Source organism: Siphateles boraxobius, unplaced genomic scaffold, assembly GCF_051911475.1.
Source record: "Siphateles boraxobius isolate OS27281-9 unplaced genomic scaffold, OSU_SipBor_1 111, whole genome shotgun sequence".
Lineage (NCBI taxonomy): Eukaryota > Metazoa > Chordata > Actinopteri > Cypriniformes > Leuciscidae > Siphateles > Siphateles boraxobius.
The window spans coordinates 1275669-1293893 of NW_027508713.1; the positions used below are offsets into that span (position 1 = coordinate 1275669).

At 36.0% G+C, this 18225-nt stretch overlaps 1 protein-coding gene across 1 annotated transcript in view; it reads left to right on the top strand.

The window, feature by feature from the left end:
• LOC143706756 (uncharacterized) overlaps nt 1–17576 on the top strand; it is a 30360-nt gene extending 12784 nt beyond the window's left edge. The window contains exons 5-9 of the mRNA XM_077199029.1: nt 999–1120; nt 1399–1436; nt 1877–2044; nt 2219–2888; nt 15296–17576. Coding sequence (XP_077055144.1) covers nt 999–1120; nt 1399–1436; nt 1877–2044; nt 2219–2888; nt 15296–16494 — 2197 coding nt within the window. The 3' untranslated portion in view covers nt 16495–17576. The remainder of the gene's footprint in view (nt 1–998; nt 1121–1398; nt 1437–1876; nt 2045–2218; nt 2889–15295) is intronic.
• The last annotated feature ends 649 nt before the right edge of the window (nt 17577–18225 follow it).

Below are 18225 nucleotides of genomic sequence, written 5' to 3' on the forward strand. Positions count from 1 at the left end.
AAAAATGTTATCTTACTACTCGAGTTGCCAGTTTCAAATGCTTATTAAACAGCTCAAATTATGCAAAAGCAGCAGCCCTTCCAGTGCACTCAGTGTCTGAATTCACCCACTCGTTTTCATTCACTCCTTCAAGTGGACTATAGGGAATAGTGAATGAGTATAGGGGGTGATTTTGAACACAGCAAAGGTCTTCAGATTCACTAGAAACTTCCAGGCAAGTGTGTTGGAGCTGAACTGTACAGGACGTTGGCCCTCCAGGAGCAGGATTGGACGCCCCTGTTCTTGAACATTATTAACTGTGTAGAAAATGAATCCTTTGGATAAAATTCTCTGTAATGTGCAGATCAGTTTCTGATGTTGGATTAAAGTGTGTTTATGTGGCATTTAATCACACTAAAAGAATGACTTAATTCTTTTATGCAGTTATTTAAGACTTAATAAATTAGGCTTATTTCCCTTAAATAATCCAGATATAAAATAATACACTACAGGTACAGTAACGTGTTCTAAGGTCACACTGTCAGTTTTTGGGATTGACAATTGCATTTACTGACAGGTGTAAATCGTGAAATGTCTTGTTCACAAATCAGATTTCATTAGCGCCTTAATTACTGTCTGTATTAATGTGCAACGGCAGTCAAGCCTGTATTTACTTACCAGTTACCAAGTAATATCTAAGCATACAATAAGCATTGTAATGCAATTACTAATGTAAGTTTATTGTCTTATCTCTCTCCTTTGTCTCAGGGAGAGTGTGTTTGTGGCTGGCCTGCTTCATTTCTTGCCCGTGTTTTGCTGGAGGGGGTGCAGTAAAAACAACATACAATAAATGTTTCCAATTTAAAATCACTGTTTTCTATTTGAATCAATATTCTATTTTTTCTGTATTTTTCTATTTTCAATCTGTATTTTGATTGGATGTTACTACAGCCTTCTATGTCACGACGCAGAAATGATATGCTGATTTACTTCTCAAGAAATCTTTCTTATCATCGCAGTTGGAAGCTGCTGCTTAATGAAGTGTGGAATCTGACAAAAGTGTTTTTTCAGGATTCACAGATCAACAGAAAGCGAAGAACAGCATTTATTCCAAACAAAAAGCGTCAGGAACATGTGGACAGTTCGCCTCTGATATCTACGCGCGCTTTCTACTGTCTTCCAGTGAAAGCCGCGAATTTGCGTAATTCAAATATTAACGGTCATTTTAATATTAATAGTCTGACTGACTAACAATCGTTTTGCGATGTCAATATTTATTAGGATATTAGTCGCTAGGCAATGCTAGTGAAATACAATGGTATTTTTAATAAGAGATATTGGGTTTGGTGAAGCCTCTAATCTTTTACTCCACCGCTCGTACTGTAGGAGGCGCTGTGACGTTACTTAGTCTACAGTAAATGTACCGAAGAAAGAAAGACAACTGGATCTCTCAGACGGTGGGTTTTTAATCTGTTTTACATTATGCGTTTTTGCTGTTTACCTGTTCCTTTTCTGTCTTTATAATGAATTTATTATAGCTTTTCCTCGCCCGCTCGCCATGAAAAAAAACCCATGGTTTTATTACAGTAACCATAACAAAGGTCCTCTTGTTTTACTTCAGTAAACCACGTTTTAACCATGATATTTGTAGTCAACAATAGTTCGTACATTAACACAATGTTTACTTTTAAAATCTAGACCCCTAAAGCGCTTACAATTTAGTGAGAAATTAGCAGAAACCTGACAATATCATGTTTAATATCTGAATGCATATTGTAACATTTGATAATATTCATGAGCTGTGGTAACATTACGTGGCTCAAGCACATTTACATCTGAAATGAAAAGTTTCTGAATATTCTCCAAATATTCTGCTCATGATGTGTTTTGTCTTCAGATGTTGACCATGACAGCACAGATGGATGTGATCTGCTGTAAATCAGTAGGAACGGATCTGTCCATGCTTGATATTGAGGATTTCATCACTGAAATCTGTCAGCTGAAGAAAGAGGTGGCGTCACTGAAGGCAAAGCTGAGAGAAAGAGGAGACAAACCCAACAGAGAGGTTTGAGCAGCTCATCATTTCATCCTTCAGCTCAATCAAACCAAAGTTTTGTTAGCTTAATCTCAAATTAAGCGAGCAGCAAAATATGCCAACAAATCACTAATATAACCGCTAGAAATAACTTCTGAGTAATTAGGCTATTATCAACAGGTTGTTCTTTATCTATTTTGTCAGGATCTGGAGAAGGTTTCAGTGTGTGTGACTGATGGGACAGAAGCTCAGGATTCAGTCTGGAGATCCAGAGACTCAAAGGAATCAGAGCTCAACCGCAGTTTCTTCTGTTATACTGATGCTCAGGATCATGTATCCGCTGATCAAACCTCTGATTGTAACGCTGGAGAACAGCAGATGAAGATGTGCTCCGTCAAACTGGAGGACTGCAGGAACCTGATAGAGAGACGAGGAGAAGAAACCACAGCAGAGGAACAACAACAGAGACATGAGGAGGAGAATGAAGAGGAGGATGATGAAGATCAGAGTAATGATAATGTTGACGATGATGAAGATGAGATTGACGATGGTGGGACAGAAGCTCGGGTTTCGCTCTGGAGAGTCAGAGACCAGAGATCCAGAGACTCAGAGTGCAGCCTCACTTTACTGTGTTATACTGACGCTCAGGATCATGGATCCGCTGATCAAACCTCTGATTGTAACGCTGGAGAACAGCAGATGAAGATGTGCTCCGTCAAACTGGAGGACTGCAGGAACCTGATAGAGAGACGAGGAGAAGAAACCACAGCAGAGGACCAACAACAGAGCCATGAGGAGGAGGAGGAGGATGAAGAGGATGATGATGAAGATCAGAGTAATGATAATGTTGACGACAAAGATTTTGATCCTTCAGGTATGTTTCTACCTTTTTTGACCAGAAAAGTTTAGTGTTCCTTTTGTGATTGTCGAACACAATTGAATAAATTCAAGGCTTATGTCTTTTACCATAAGCAAGTCTGTTTTGAAATTTATCTATGTGTATTCCACTCAAACCAGCAACAGATAAAGAAACGAACGATCATTTAAATCAGACTGTAATTTGCTGTTTGATGATCATCCAACATTACAGTATCAATCCGATGTGTCAGAGGTGAATATACTCAGGTTATAAAGCGTTTAAGGCTTCTTCTCATGTTAGCGCATGTTATCACTTTGAGAGATTTTTTTTAAACTGAGAAAATAAGAATATTTACAAAAATGGTTTTATAATCGATCTCTCAGCCCGAATGGTTTCTGCTGAGCTCGGGGTTCCAATCGCCCAAGATAAAACCATGGGCCTAGCCACGTCCATTGAATTCTGGGCATTAACTTGGATAGTTAATTTCCAAGCCTCACCGCACAAGGAAATATCGATAGGATATCGTAAGGGCTGGGACGGTTACCACAATACTGTGGTCACGTGACTCTAAACGCGGTTCTGAGCTCCTCGCCGTCATCACCGCAAAAAAAACCAAAAACATTGGCCTGCACATGTGTGCACGTTGTGTTTAATAACATGGATTAATTGATTCTAATGACATGGATTATGTCTAATGATATTGTGTCTTACATGGATTCAAGGTTTTCTAAACAAAACTTATCATCAAAAGATGGAGCAAATCCGATCCTTCGCGAGTTGGGGAGCGCAATGTTCCATGACACATAATAACATTCCATTCGTATTAGAGATGCGCGGAGTGGCTGTTATTATTTCATCCGCAATCGGATCACAAAACTCATCATCTGTCCGCGCCAACGTTTTTTGATCAATTTTCGAAACCGCATCCGCAGCGCTGACTGTTTTAAGGCCTATGGGCGATGCAAGGCGCTGCTGCCGCGAGGCTAGAAAGCTCTAGGCTGTAGAAAGGAGACTGATCTAATGCAGCAAAGATATTTAAAGGATAAAGTCCCTAGTATAGCCTATTGGCTATGTTGTATCCCCAGAATATCAGCAGTGAACTCCGTCTCCGATTGGCGCACAGGAATAAAAAAAATAAAAAAAATGTGTGTATTTAAAAAAAAAAAAAATTAGTGTATTTAAAGCGGTTTACCGCTATACCGCGGGAATATCTTGCTTCTCAAACGCGGTTAGAAAAAATCCATACCGCCCCAGCCCTAGATATCGTGTCTGCCTTCCCAGACAGTCGAAACTCTTTCTAGGAATGGGCATTTTTCTAAAATATTGTATTCGAATATTCGGGCTCTTAAAAATTGAATATTCGTTTATTTAAATGACGTTTAACGAGAAAGACTTTTTTTTTAAAGTTTTGTCACCATTTCTGATATACACAACAAGCTTACGATACATCTAAATGTTTTAGTTGAAAACATTAAACAATATGTGTAAACAAAAACTATTAAGAACAAAAGCATTTAAGCAATAGCAGCATGAACGGAAAAAAATGCTAATGGTTGTCGTGTTTATATTGTTTCACGTTCATGTTGAGAAAAACAATAATATCCACATGCTCGAGTGAGAAAATGCGCTGCGCTGACAGACGTTGCAGAGACACAAAGATAATGGTGTGCTAAGCGAAGTTTCTAACAGCACTTTGCATTTTATATATATATATATATATATATATTCTACCAAATTGGTTCACAGTTGGAAGCATCTCATTTTTTATATATATCTTTCCATGTCTAGTAATTGTGCAGTTAATTCTCATACTGTATTTTCAGTTTTGGAATATGTATCCTCTCCCCAAATTTGTCACTAATAAAACTCAATAAAAATTATTTAAAGAAAAGGCTTATATTTACCTTTTAATAGTTTGTTTACATCTACCTTGTAAATATATTTTTTTATTAAAAATGTTACAATTACAACAACAATTCAAGTGCAATCTTTCTTTGTAAAAACTAAAGTATACATTTGATCATACATATTTCAAAGTTAAGGATTCATTACTTTGGATATAGGCTACATTGGAACAAACACATAATAACATATTATTTGATTTCTTTATTTTTGTCAAAACATACTATAGGCTATTTAACATATGAGCAAAAATTGGCAAACAAAAGCTTATTTGAGGTGGCAAATATTTTACAGTAAAAATGTGTAATCTATCCAAAACTAGTCAACGAAATGTTGTCTTTCATATGTCTGTAACATAGGTCTTTCGTTTATATAAGAAATATAAATGTTAATTTGCAGTTTAAAATGTTGCTTATACAAATACATTTTATTTCAACATATTTCAGTCGATTTTTACTCATCTCAGTATAGCAATATAGTTAGCTAAAAGGGATCATTCATTTACACACAGAAACGCGATTCAAATTTAAACTGTCTTTTTGCGAGTTGTGGTAAACAGCCTATCTCTGCCGTTCATTCATTCACACACAGAAATGAGATTCACTAAAGAATGAAAAAAACCTACTACAGTATTCCTCAGTATTATCATACAGTATTATCATACATATTTTAAAGTTAAGGATTCATTAGTTTTTATATAGCTTACATTGGAACAAACACTATAATAACATCTTAGATAGTTGATGAGTTTATTTTTGACAGAAAATAGCCTACTATATATTTAAAATATGAGCAGAAACTGGATGACAAAAGCTTATTTGATATTTTAGAATAAAAACTTTATAATCTATCCAAAACTATGAAATGTTGTCTTTCATATTTCATCTGTAACATAGTAGGCTAAACATAAACAACAGCGCCCATCTGTGCCGTTAATTCATTCACACACAGAAACGTGATTTGAAATTTAAACAGTCTTTTTGCATTTACAGACATTAGAACAAAGCACAAGAATAAAAAACTTAGGCTACTCACAATTCTCGGCTAGATCGGTCGCTCCTCAAAATGAAAATAAACCAGCACATGTTCTGAGGTAAATGTCCCAGGATTACTCCTCACAGTCACAGCCTCGCAAGACGAAAAGGTACATTAATCTGATGATTAAATTTGTTGTGTTATCGCGTTTATGAGGGTCGTTGACACGTTTGCATGTGTCCCTTCAGATCGTTTGCGTCTGAATAACGCGCTTTGTCCGTGGGCGTGTCACATTAGCAGAATAATGAGCTGAGAGAACGATAATGAGATCGGTTGACACCCCTCTCTTTATTTATAGATTACATAAACAGAGAATATTTATTTTAGTTTTTAATTAGATATTTTAAAAGTACAAACTTAAATGATTATAAAGATGTATTGCTCATGCTTGGGTGAATAGTATTCGCTGAGTTTTGTTTAAGTTTAGAGACGTGCTCCAGAAAAAAAGGTTAACGGAGATGGAGAGACAGAAAGCACACCCTGTTTATTTTCTTTATTTTACAAAAGCACAATGTTTTATTTTGATTGTAAGTGGACACATAAAAAAATAGACATTCAGCAGTTTATTTTTTTATATTACTTAAGTGTGTATGACCAAAAATGACAGAGTATTTTAAGTCTATTTTCCTGCTATGTGAAAAAAATCTAGCAAAACGCCGGCGCGTTTGTCGACCCCAGAGGGTTAAACCGGTCTCCCTGGTTGATTTTGTCTCAACAAAATTTATGATATGTCTTGAAATCATTTTGCAATCAACACATGTCAGGACCCACTCTTTGTCGTAATCATACTTAAAAAAGGCCAAAAAAATGGAGCGTAATTGGAAGAAAACAAAAGGAAGTTTTTCAAATTTTTTGGATAGATAGCACAATTGCGTACAGAAAGGCCTTAAAAACTGCTAGATCTGCTTATTTTTTCAACCCTCTAAGAAGAAAACAAACACAGCCTTAGGTATTTATTTGAAACAGTGGCTAAATTAAAGGTATTGTAGGTAGAAATCCACAAAAATACTTTTTGTCAAAATTTGTTTAAACTGTCTTTATATATCAATGCATAATTAAAATGTAAGTACTCTGGAAAAGAAATTATAAAAATCGAGTGTCTGTAGTCCTCTTAGGACTACAATAAACACAGCTCATTATTCCATTAACTCCCACTCCCTCCCTACTCGGCTCCTTCCAAAGCCACGCCCCCAAAACAAATGAACGCGCGATCCCGGCCATTCGCTCAGCTGGAAGAGTCGGACGTGTTTACCAGCTTTACCAGATGTAGTGACATCATGTCAGAATCACAAGTAATAAAATAACTAACTTTATCAGTATGAATATAAACAATTAACATGGCTGTTAGTACTCACTATCCTGCTCGCATAACGATACTTGTAAAGTTTAAAATATTTTACTAGCTCGTAACGGAATCAAACTCAATATAAGGCAAAGCTATAAATAGCTTCATTGATACACGTTTGCCGTTACTATCAGTTACACTGTGATGAAGGTGAATTTGTAAGATTCATAACATAAGATTGTTTACAGATAAACTGAATTACATACACTCAAACACCTTCTCACATCTGCATTGCAGACCCAATAAGATAATATAACACACACACACACAACATATATTGTATAGCACATACAGATACAACATAAAGACATATGTAAACATATGTAGAGCATATAACAACAAACCAAACGTGAAAAAACGGAGTAGGTAGAGTTCACGGTGAAAATAGGAACACAGTTTAGGCAGAGGGTAAAGCTAGGTATAAAAATAGATCCCCTAAACTTTTTAACCTAAAGTTAGATTCGGCGAAATTAAATAAAACAGCTTTCGACTGCAGATAGGCCTATTGCTTATTTATCGTCTCAAGTTCCTCAACCCTGGCTCACTAACAGTAACGTTATACTAGTCGACACCAAAGTTACACTGTCATAGCTAAGCCAGTACCGTTAGTTATGCTACGTAACGTTAGGTAGCTAATATTAGGTAGTTAGGTGTGCTAGTGATACATGCTTCATGAAAAAATAAATGCCATCAAAATGAAAACAGCAAGATTACCTGTCCAGCAGAAATAAAGCCATCATGGAGTCACTTTTCAGCCCCTTGAGATCACTCAGTAGTAGCCGACGCTGGAAAGCCACGCCGACTCTCTTATGATTTCTTTATTTATCCAAAGACTTTTTGTTCATAGCCTTTTCAAAGACTGTCTTCCTTTTTTTAACTCGTTTGACTTCGCTGCCTCTATATGCAGGTAACGTTACTGAGAATTGTGACTGTTCTTTCTCTGCCATAATTGTTTGTTATTACTAGCTTCCGTTCCTTTTCAAACGGGTGCGCGCATTTGGGCTCCTCCTGTATCAGCAGAGGTGGTATCCATGGTAGCGAGGGAGAGTGACAGTCGCCCCAGCCAATCATTTCTTTCGTCCCGAATGGAATAATGAGCTGTGTTTATTACAGTCCTGAGAGAACTACAGACACTCGATTTTTATAATTTATTTTCCAGAGTACTTACATTTTAATTATGCATTGATATATAAAGACAGTTTGAAAAAAATTGGAAAAAAGTATTTTTGGGGATTTCTACCTACAATACCTTTAACAAGAAATAAAGCTTCAACTCCAGATGTTTCCAAACATCACAGCCGTAATGACTTAATGACATCAGACAGTGCATTGCAGTCTCCCTGAGGAAAAATTCCATTCATTCATTCCTATAGGAGAGAAATAATTTTCTAAACTCGTTAAATCATCTAAATCAACAAAATGTATGTTAGACCCTATACAGACTAACCTATTAAAAGAGATGCTTCCAGAGGTCATAGATCCTCATCTTATTATCATTAATTCATCTTTATCATTAGGATACATACCAAAAACTTTTAAGCTGGCTATTATTAAACTGCTTGTTTCTGTGAATCCTACAGAATTAGTCAATTACAGGCCGATCTCGAAAATACCTTTTCTGCCAAAGATACTAGATAAGGCAGTATCTTCACAATTTAGTTTCCTTTTTTAGAAAGAAATAGTATCTGCCAGGATTTAGACCGTACCATAGTACTGAGAAAGCTGTCATTAGAGTCACAAATGATTTGCTCTTATCATCCAATCGTGGTTGTATCTCTCTATTAGTGTTACTCGATCTTAGTGCTGCACTTGATACTATTGACCACAACATTCTTTTGAATAGTCTCGATAATTATGTTTGCATTAGTGGAATTGCATTGTCATGGTTCAAATCATACTTACCTGACCGTTAACAGTTTGTAGCAGTAAATGAAGAGATGTCATATTAATCAAAAGTTCAGTATGGTGTACCACAAGGCTCCGTACTAGGACCGTTGCTGTTCACTCTGTACATTGCCAACCTTAGGAGATATCATTAGTAAGCATGTCATTAGGTGTTCACTTATGCTGATGATACTCTGCTGTTTATTTCTGTGCGCCCTGGCGAAACTTACCAATTCACATCATTAACGGAATGATATAAAAAACTTTTTTTTCCTACTACTTAATTCTGTTAAAACAGAATTCTAATTATTGGACCAAAAACCTCTGCACGTAAAAACCTAGAATACTGTCTAACACTTGATGGCTGCTCTGTCAAGTCTTCGTCGTCAGTTAGGAACCTGGTTGTGCTCTTTTTGCTTATTGATACCAGTCTTTCATTTGAAAGCCATGTTTCTAGGATTGGTAAAAACGCATTCTTCCATCTAAATTACATCATATGCTCTCAATAACAAATGTGGAACAGTTAGTTCATGAACGCTCATGACCTCAAGGCTAGATTATTGTAATGCTCTAATGGGTGGTTGCCCTGCACCCATAATAAACAAACAACAGCTGGTAAAAAACACAACCGCTAGAGTTCTTACCAGAACCAGGAAGGATGACCATATTAGCCCGGTTCTGTCAACACTGCATTGTTCCCTATTAAACATGGTATACTTTTTAAAATATTGCTGATTAGTTACAAAGCACTAAATGGTTTAGCTCCCCAGTACTTGAGCGAGCTCTTATAGTCCTTATAGTCCTTATAGCATTATAGTCCTTTACGTCTATTGCGATCTCAAAATTCTGGCCAGTTGATAATACCTAGAATATCAAAATCGACTGCTTGCAGTAGATCCTTTTCCTTTTTAGCACCAAAACTTTGGAACAGTCCTTCTAACATTGTCTGGGAAGCATCATAATAAATTGTTACCTCATAATAAGTATGGTGTCTCCGCTGAAGTTAGACTCTGTTTATCCCGAGGTTTAGCACAGCCTGCCAGATCCAGGCCGTATACAGATCTGATGAACGACCTGTGCAACGTTTTTGAAGTTTACACAGATATTATAACGTTTTAAAAATTTGCAAATTGGAAGCCATTTCAAATTTTGGGTTCTCGAGCCACCAAACACCAAATGAATGGCCAGAAGGCATTAAAAGTTTTCTGTTTTCGGTTAAAACGGTGTTGTGTAAGCGGCCCGTAAGTTAATAACTAATGATCTTTGCAACAGAATTGAATCAATCAAAAACTTACTTAAGCTGGACAACTTTTTTCTAGATCTGCTGTAAAGAGCCAAAATCTCTGTTCCATTAATTTCCTTTTATCACTGTAAAGCTGCTTTGAAACAAGCTGTATTGCTAAAAGCGCTACAGTTGGTAGTCAACCATAATAATACTTTTGCAAAATTGGGGATGTGTATTTGCTGCCTTTTACTGCTAAGTGGCGCTATAATCACAGACTTTGAAGTGTAAGCTTATTCTCTCTATTACGTAATCTGCTGCGGCTCATTGAGAGCTGTAGCGGATCAATTTAAGTGAAAAATTGTAGATTAACAAATTCATAATCATAATACTGAAATTACAGTACAAATTTAGAACTAAAAATAAATGTATAAGCTTTAATTTGTATCGAATTTAAGCAAAGTAAACGTTATATTCTGTGAGCCCAGTTTTTCTATAATTAAAAAGCAACGCATGTCAATAGGCTATGTGTCTTACACTTTGTGTTCTTTTAATTTGTAGTAGATTTCTTAACTGAAATGAAACTAAATGATCGTAAAATTAAAACACACGATCAGGACTTGCTAACCGATGTTAGTCAGAGACTGGGCAGCATTTGTGTTTTTGCATTCTTTGTGATATTAAGAATGAAATGGCCTAAAGTAGGTTGTTATGATCAGCATAATTTTCTTTCATAAACAATGGAAACATTTAAGTATAATACAACATTTCGATCGAAAAATGCAACATTGATGAGGCTTTGCACGAGCGTTTCATCTGTGATAAGACGCTGTAGCCTGATGGACAGTGGTTTGACCGGTGCTTTGTGGTGTTAGAAGCTTTAAGTTCGCGCCCCGGCTCTATAAACTAACTTGATAATTTTGTCTCTAGTTTAATATTTATCACAAATAAAAACGTTTGACATTTACATTTATTGGTTCGAAACACTGAACAGCTTTGTATTCATAGTCTGTCATTTTAAGGCGAGACACTACAGGGTAGGGTTGCACCAGCCGTTCGTAAGTTCTTTCTTAAATTGGAACATAAATTACACACCAGAGGCTTAGTAACTACTAGCTAGTTTGTAACTAGCTCTGTACTATATTCCGTTGCACCATTCGTTCGTAAGGCAGAAAGTAGCTAGTAGGTCGTAAGCTCTCCGTAAAGTAGTGCGTAGTCGCATATTATGACGTTTAGTCTCGATGAACCAGTAGCAGCCTTTAAATAAGTGAGCAGAAGTTGTGTTGAATTGCCGTGAATTTCAGTTTATCCTTCATTCTAACAACTTTTACCTCATGTTACTAACGGTAAAAATAAGTTTCCATTCAACACGCTACTTGATCATAATAACATAAGTGTTTGTAAATGTAAATAACATTCAGAAACTGTATTTGAAATGAAATAAGCATCAATAAATAAATATTGATACAAGAAACATAAGATATTAGTACGTTTATGGATTATGACTGATATTTGACATGCACAACATGGACCGATGCACACAGCCGCGCTGTTTAGGACGGGTTGGTGTTAAAGAGCCGCTAACAAAGTTATATTTTCACATAATGTTTGCTCTCTTAAAATGTAAGCGAGTGTAAATGTCAGCATTATCATATATGTCTAAAGAATTGAAGTCTGTCAGGTAAAAGAAGAGCTTATTGATGCAGTTTAGTCTGTCTGATTTTTTATTCCAACCGTTACTCCTGATCGGAGTAGGCCGTAAATATTTAGTTGGAACGTAGAGTTACGTTTAAACTAAGTTTAATGGTGCAACGTAAAAATATTTAGTAGTTCGTAAGTTGTAACTTACTTCCCATTTACGTCAAAACTAGGCTAAGTTGTAACTTACATACAGCTGGTGCAACCGGCCCCAGGTGAATAGGGTATTTTTTTAACCAGCAGATATCACCATGAAACTTTGCCAGTTGATTACCTACATTAAGATGAGAAAAAAATGTATTACAAGTTTTCTGTAATTTAATGTTTAAATATGCAAATTAGGCATTATCCAATTAAATATGCGCTAATTTGCATGTATTTTAAAAAACGAAATCTGAGTATTGGATAAAGCCAGGTTCAAAATTATTTTTTGATTGTGTTCACAAATTAGATGGGGAAAAAAGTACAGAGGGATTTATGGATATCTACTTTTGTTATCCTTTAAATCAGAATATACTGCCAATAGCCTTTAAAAAATGATTTTCGCCATGTTTTTTGGAATAAAATGTTTTATAAATCAGGCTAGGAATAATATATTTACAAATCCCTCTGTAAATGTCTTCATAATATAACTAGGTACAAGACTGGAAAGTTTGGTGTATATAGGTGCTACTGAAGTGGAGATTTCGGACTTGGAGTATGAGAGAACAGTCATTTTGAGAAAACAGGCTTTAAAGATTTAGCATCAGCCAATGAGATTGCGCACTTAGAGTAAAATCCCCCCTTTTACTTTCACGATTGGTTGCTGATAAAAAGGAAATGACCACATTTGGATCCGGCAGTATTGTACAGGAGAGAGAGAGCTTTCTAACGGTGTGTGTGATGATGGTGCCGGCAGCGATCGAATATTGAATATTGAATTTGAATATTTGAGAATATTGGTTATAACTTTGATGAACTTATGAGAAATCTACAGACGGAAACAGACAAAGTGTAGTAAAATAAAGACCTAAATGTGTATTTCGGACTTTTTTTCAGTCTGAAAGAAGACATGTTATTTAAGACAAATATCCCAAAATCTCAAAATTGACCAGTGAAAAAAAAACGATGTTTTTGCCTTCCGTGTCTCGCCTTAATTAGTCGGCGTTTATTTCAATAACATTTCACATGTTAACCGAAGTTGGGCGACAGTGTTTGTTTTTACCGTTCTTGACCGTTCTTAGAATTATTAGAATTATTATTAAGGTTAAGCGTTTTGTTTAATTAATAAGCTGGGTGATATGGCAAAAAAAAAAAAAAAAATCACTATAATTATTTTATATCAGTCGATATCGATAATTATCATGATAAATGTCAAGTCTTTATTTCTTTCAAGTTTAAAAAGGCATATTTTTCCTCCTAAGTGAAAATTGTAGAAACCAGAGCGTTAATTGTGGTTTTAAACTACTCTTTATTGTCAGAACATTTCACAAATCACAGGTAGAACATTCAAACATTTGTCATTTTTCCTTAACAAAATAAATATCTTAATAGAAAAATTAATTTCTTAGTTTCTGCATGTGCTAATGGGGGATATTGTTTCAAGTCTTGAAACAGGTTTGTGTTGCCTGACTTTGATGGCACGTATCTTCAGCACAGTTTATAGTGCAGGCTGCAATATTAATATTACATGTTTTGTCTCGAAACGCATATTTGACAGTGAGTTGACAGTAGTATTAGCTTGAGTTAGAATGCAGATTTGCTATGTTAAATTTATGTTCATAACACATTTTTACGACCTCAATTTTATTTGGTAAAATGTAATATTCTGACTTTGAGTTTTATTACTGACTTTGGGGTGCTACTAGGCTACTAACTAAATAGTATTAATTTATAGATAAAAACTAATACAATTATATTACATATAAAATAAAATTTCAAGGTTTAAATAAAGTGTCGGGACAGTTTTATTTATTTAAAACAGGTTTGCATCGAGTTTAGCGTTTATTCCCTGTGTGATGCAAAATGAGGAACACAGAATCTTAGTCTTATTCTTGTGACATTTTAAATTTGTATTGCCAAAGGAATAAACCAGTTGAAACATTTGGATTGAACACGTCAATTGATTAATGTGAAAAAACTTTAAATACATTAGAATATTTATTTATTTATTGAGATTTATCCTGAAAGGAACTTTGTCTTTGCTTGCTGTTTAAGTTAAGCAACACTTCACTCTCCAGCGATTCACAGCTCATTGTCCGAACTGACTTAAAACCAAGAGAAGTCGCAATTTAGACTTAAATCGTTATTCTAGACATTAGCATTATTAAAGTGTTGATTCTGAAGAAATATTATTTTTTTTAGACAGAATTCGATGCTTTTGCCTCTAAAGAGATGATTTAGCTACTTCGTTTTACAAGGCCAGCAAAAAGAAATAGTACAAACTTCAAACTCATGTTCTTTTGTCGCACAACATTTTCAACTCAATATTAAATCCCACAGGGATCCTTACAACCAATGTTTTTAAAAACACTTTCTGTATAAGGAAACCCCATAAAGGTTTTTTCTTTTTTTTAACAGAACTGCTGTTGATATTACGATTGGAATTTTACAGATGTAAATTCAGTCATAGCCTACTGTTGTATAATAGCCTATTTGTTCCTTAGTGTAAAATAGAAATGCATCGTAATTTAATTTTATAAATGTAAGCAAAAAACAATATGGTGTAACAAAGTTTTATAAATGCAGGAAACAAATCTCTCTGCTAATCAAAAAAAAAAAAGTTTTTGTTTGGTATAGTGCAAGGGGGCCGTGATTAAATCCTGATCAGTGATTGCGCTGCGATCTACAATATTAAATAGGCTATTGTCGTCTCTTTTAAACTTATGATTCTATTTTTCTGTTCTAAAAGTTTGTTCTATTCTGTTTAAAGTAACCTTTACATATGTAATTTTTGCTTTCGTTAACTTTAACCAATTCTGTAAAATGTAATGTTTTATTCTTTTTTCTGTTCAGAAAGTTTGTTCTAGGCAATTCTGTTTTGTTTGTTTATTTTTTACATATCAGTCTCATTCTTGTCGAAATAATAAAGTTTTTTTAAAACCTTGTGCTGTGTTTGAAAAAAAACAAAAAACAGATAGCCTACAAACAGAGAGATATATCGGTTCACAGCTCCACTTAGCTTACATTTCAAAATGCGGCAACTGCTTACTAAAGCTGGACTATGTTGCTAATTTCTTCTAGAAACAAACTTTGTTGCATTATTTTCCTGTTATCACTGCTTTGAAACAATCTGTATTGTAAAAAGCGCTTTATAAATAAAGGTGATTTGACTTATGCCCATTATGTTCCTTTCAGATGACGACGCTGGTTCATCTTCTGATGGAGAAACTTCCTCTATGTCCAAACAGCGACAGACAGTTGCCGACTGTGGAAAAACATTCAGCAAACAGGAACATTTAGCGAGACGTAAGAGAAAACGCACAAAACAGAAAGACTTCACCTGCAAGATATGCGACATCAGCTTTTCTACCTCAGAAGAGAAGAGACGTCATTCAAAAGAGCACAAGAAGAAAGAGTTTCATTGTGATCAGTGTGAGAAGAAATGTAATTCCTCTTCTAGTTTCTACCGTCATAAGATGACTCATAAGGACAGGGAGGAAAAGCTGTACCAGTGCCCTCACTGTGAGAAGAGCTTCACCCAGGGATGGATTCTGAAGAACCATCTACGCATTCACACCAATGAGAGGCCGTACAAGTGCAGTGAATGTGAGAAGAGCTTCAGACAGAAGGCCCATATGAAGAGCCATCTACTCACACACACAAATGAGAGGCCGTACAAGTGTCCTCACTGCGAGAAGAGCTTCAACCAGGGATCCCATCTGAGGGGCCATCTACGCACACACACCAATGAGAGACCGTACCAGAAGCGCCATCTACTCTCACACACCAATGAGAGTCTGTACAAGTGCCCTCACTGTAAGAAGAGCATGAAATACGAAACCAGTCTGAAGAAACATCTACTCATGCACAGCAACGAGAGGCCGTACCAGTGCAGTGAATGTGAGAAAACCTTTACAAACACAACTTCTCTAAAGTTACACCAAAAAATACACTCTGAAGTCAAACCGTATAAGTGTTCACACTGTGAGAAACGTTTCCATCATTCGACTCACCGGAAAACCCATGAGAGGATTCACACCGGAGAGAAACCGTACCTGTGCTCCTTCTGCGGGAAGAGCTTTGCTAGTCCATTTTCTTTCAGAATTCACATGAGAGTTCACACTGGAGAAAAACCGTATCGTTGTAGTGATTGTGGGAAGAGTTTTTATAAGCCAAGTGACTTAAAAATACACAAGAGGACTCATACAGGAGAAAAACCTTTTAAATGCTCACATTGTGACAAGACTTTTGCTCGATCAAGTGCCATGAAGGTCCATGAGCGAATGCATACAGGAGAGAAACCTTACCGCTGCTCCATCTGTGGCGAGAGATTCGCTTTTATTTGGGGTTTTCAGACTCACAAGAAGAAACACGCCGCTCAAGAATCATCATAGCTTCATCGTAACATTATTTTTAGGTTGTACAAAAGAAAAACACCTTGCAGTGTTGCGGGAACGTAATTTCATGGTTATAAAAAAAAAAACACAAAACTAGCATGTGTCTAGAACAGGGGCGCCCAAACTGTCCTGCAGAGTTTATCTCCAACCATAATTAAACACACCTGAACCAGCTAATCAAGAGCTGAGTCTGAAATCTGCTTATACCCTTAGAAAGGGCAATATTTGAAGAGAATAGTCCAAAACCATAGTCAATGTTATCAAGGGCATTTATTCAGATCCCACAATGCACTGCAATGACAGTGTACAACTAATGTACGCTCAGTGGCTATAGACTACCCATAATGCACTGTGAGGGTCGCGCTGAATAAATTCCTGCATCTATCCAGAAGATGGTGCCCGCAGCTCAATCATCCATCCATCCATTTTCCAAACCGCTGGTCGTATGTGGCGACAACGTAATATCATACAGGTATAAATTACTTTTTAATTAATTATGAAATTGTTTAAATGAGATTTATACATAGTTTACATGACAGAGTTCAAAATCTAATCCATCTCACTACTGGAGCTGCCAGTTTGCTGAGTTTCAAATGATTTTCCAGTGCACTTAGTGTCTGAATTCACTCCTTTAAGTGATTTATACTGATGTAGGGAATAGTGAATGAGAGTATAGGGGGTGATTTTGAACACAGCAAAGGTCTTCAGACTAGCTAGAAACTTTCAGCCAAGTGTGTTGGAGCTGAACTGTGCAGGACGTTGGTACTTCAGGAGCAGGATTGGACACCCCTGTTCTCGAACATTATTAACTGTGTAGGAATAAATCATCTGGATGAAAATCTGTTTCTTTGTGACAACTTCACTGTAATGTGCAGATCAGTGTCTGATGTTGGATTAAAGTGTGTTTATGGGGCATTTAATCACAATAACAAAATACAGTTTTATTCATAATGCCTCTAATACAGTCTGTATACATGTGCAATGGGAGTCAAGCCTTTATTTACTTACCAGTTAGTAACCATAGCAACAGTGACCAAGTAATATCTCAACATACAATAAAGAAGTGTAATGCAATAAAACTTGGAAGTTTATTGTGTTATCTCAGTTTGTCTCAGGGAGTGTGTGTTTGTGGCTGGCCTGCATAATTTCTTCTGGCCTTTGTTCTGTTGTTCTAAAAACAGCAAAAACAAAAATACAGTAAAATATTTTTTCCATTTTAAAAGCAGTGTTTTCTATTTTAATCAATATTCAAATGTATTTCCTTTTCATTGAGTCAAAGCTGTATTTTGATTGGCTGTTACTACTGTCTTCAGTGCCACATGACCCATAAATCATGTTGATTTGCTGCTCAATAATTCTTTCTTCATCGCAGTTGAAAAAGCTTGTGCTGCTTAATGAAGCGTAGAAAGATACAGTTTTGTCAGGGTTCACAGATTAACGAAGGACAGCATTTATTTCAAACCGAGAGCGTCTGGGAACATGACTTTTCCTTTGAAAAAAGACGCCTCTGATATCTGCGCGCTTTCACAGAAACCCGCGAACTCGCGTAATTCAAAAATTAACGGTCATTTTGATTTACTTACTGACTGACTGACTAACATTCGTTTGTCGATGTGTTTAGAAGTATATTAGTCTCTTGGCAAAGCTACTGAAATACAATTGTATTTTTAATAAGTGAAATTCGGGTTGGTGAAGATTTTACTCTTTTACACCATCGCTCGAAATTTA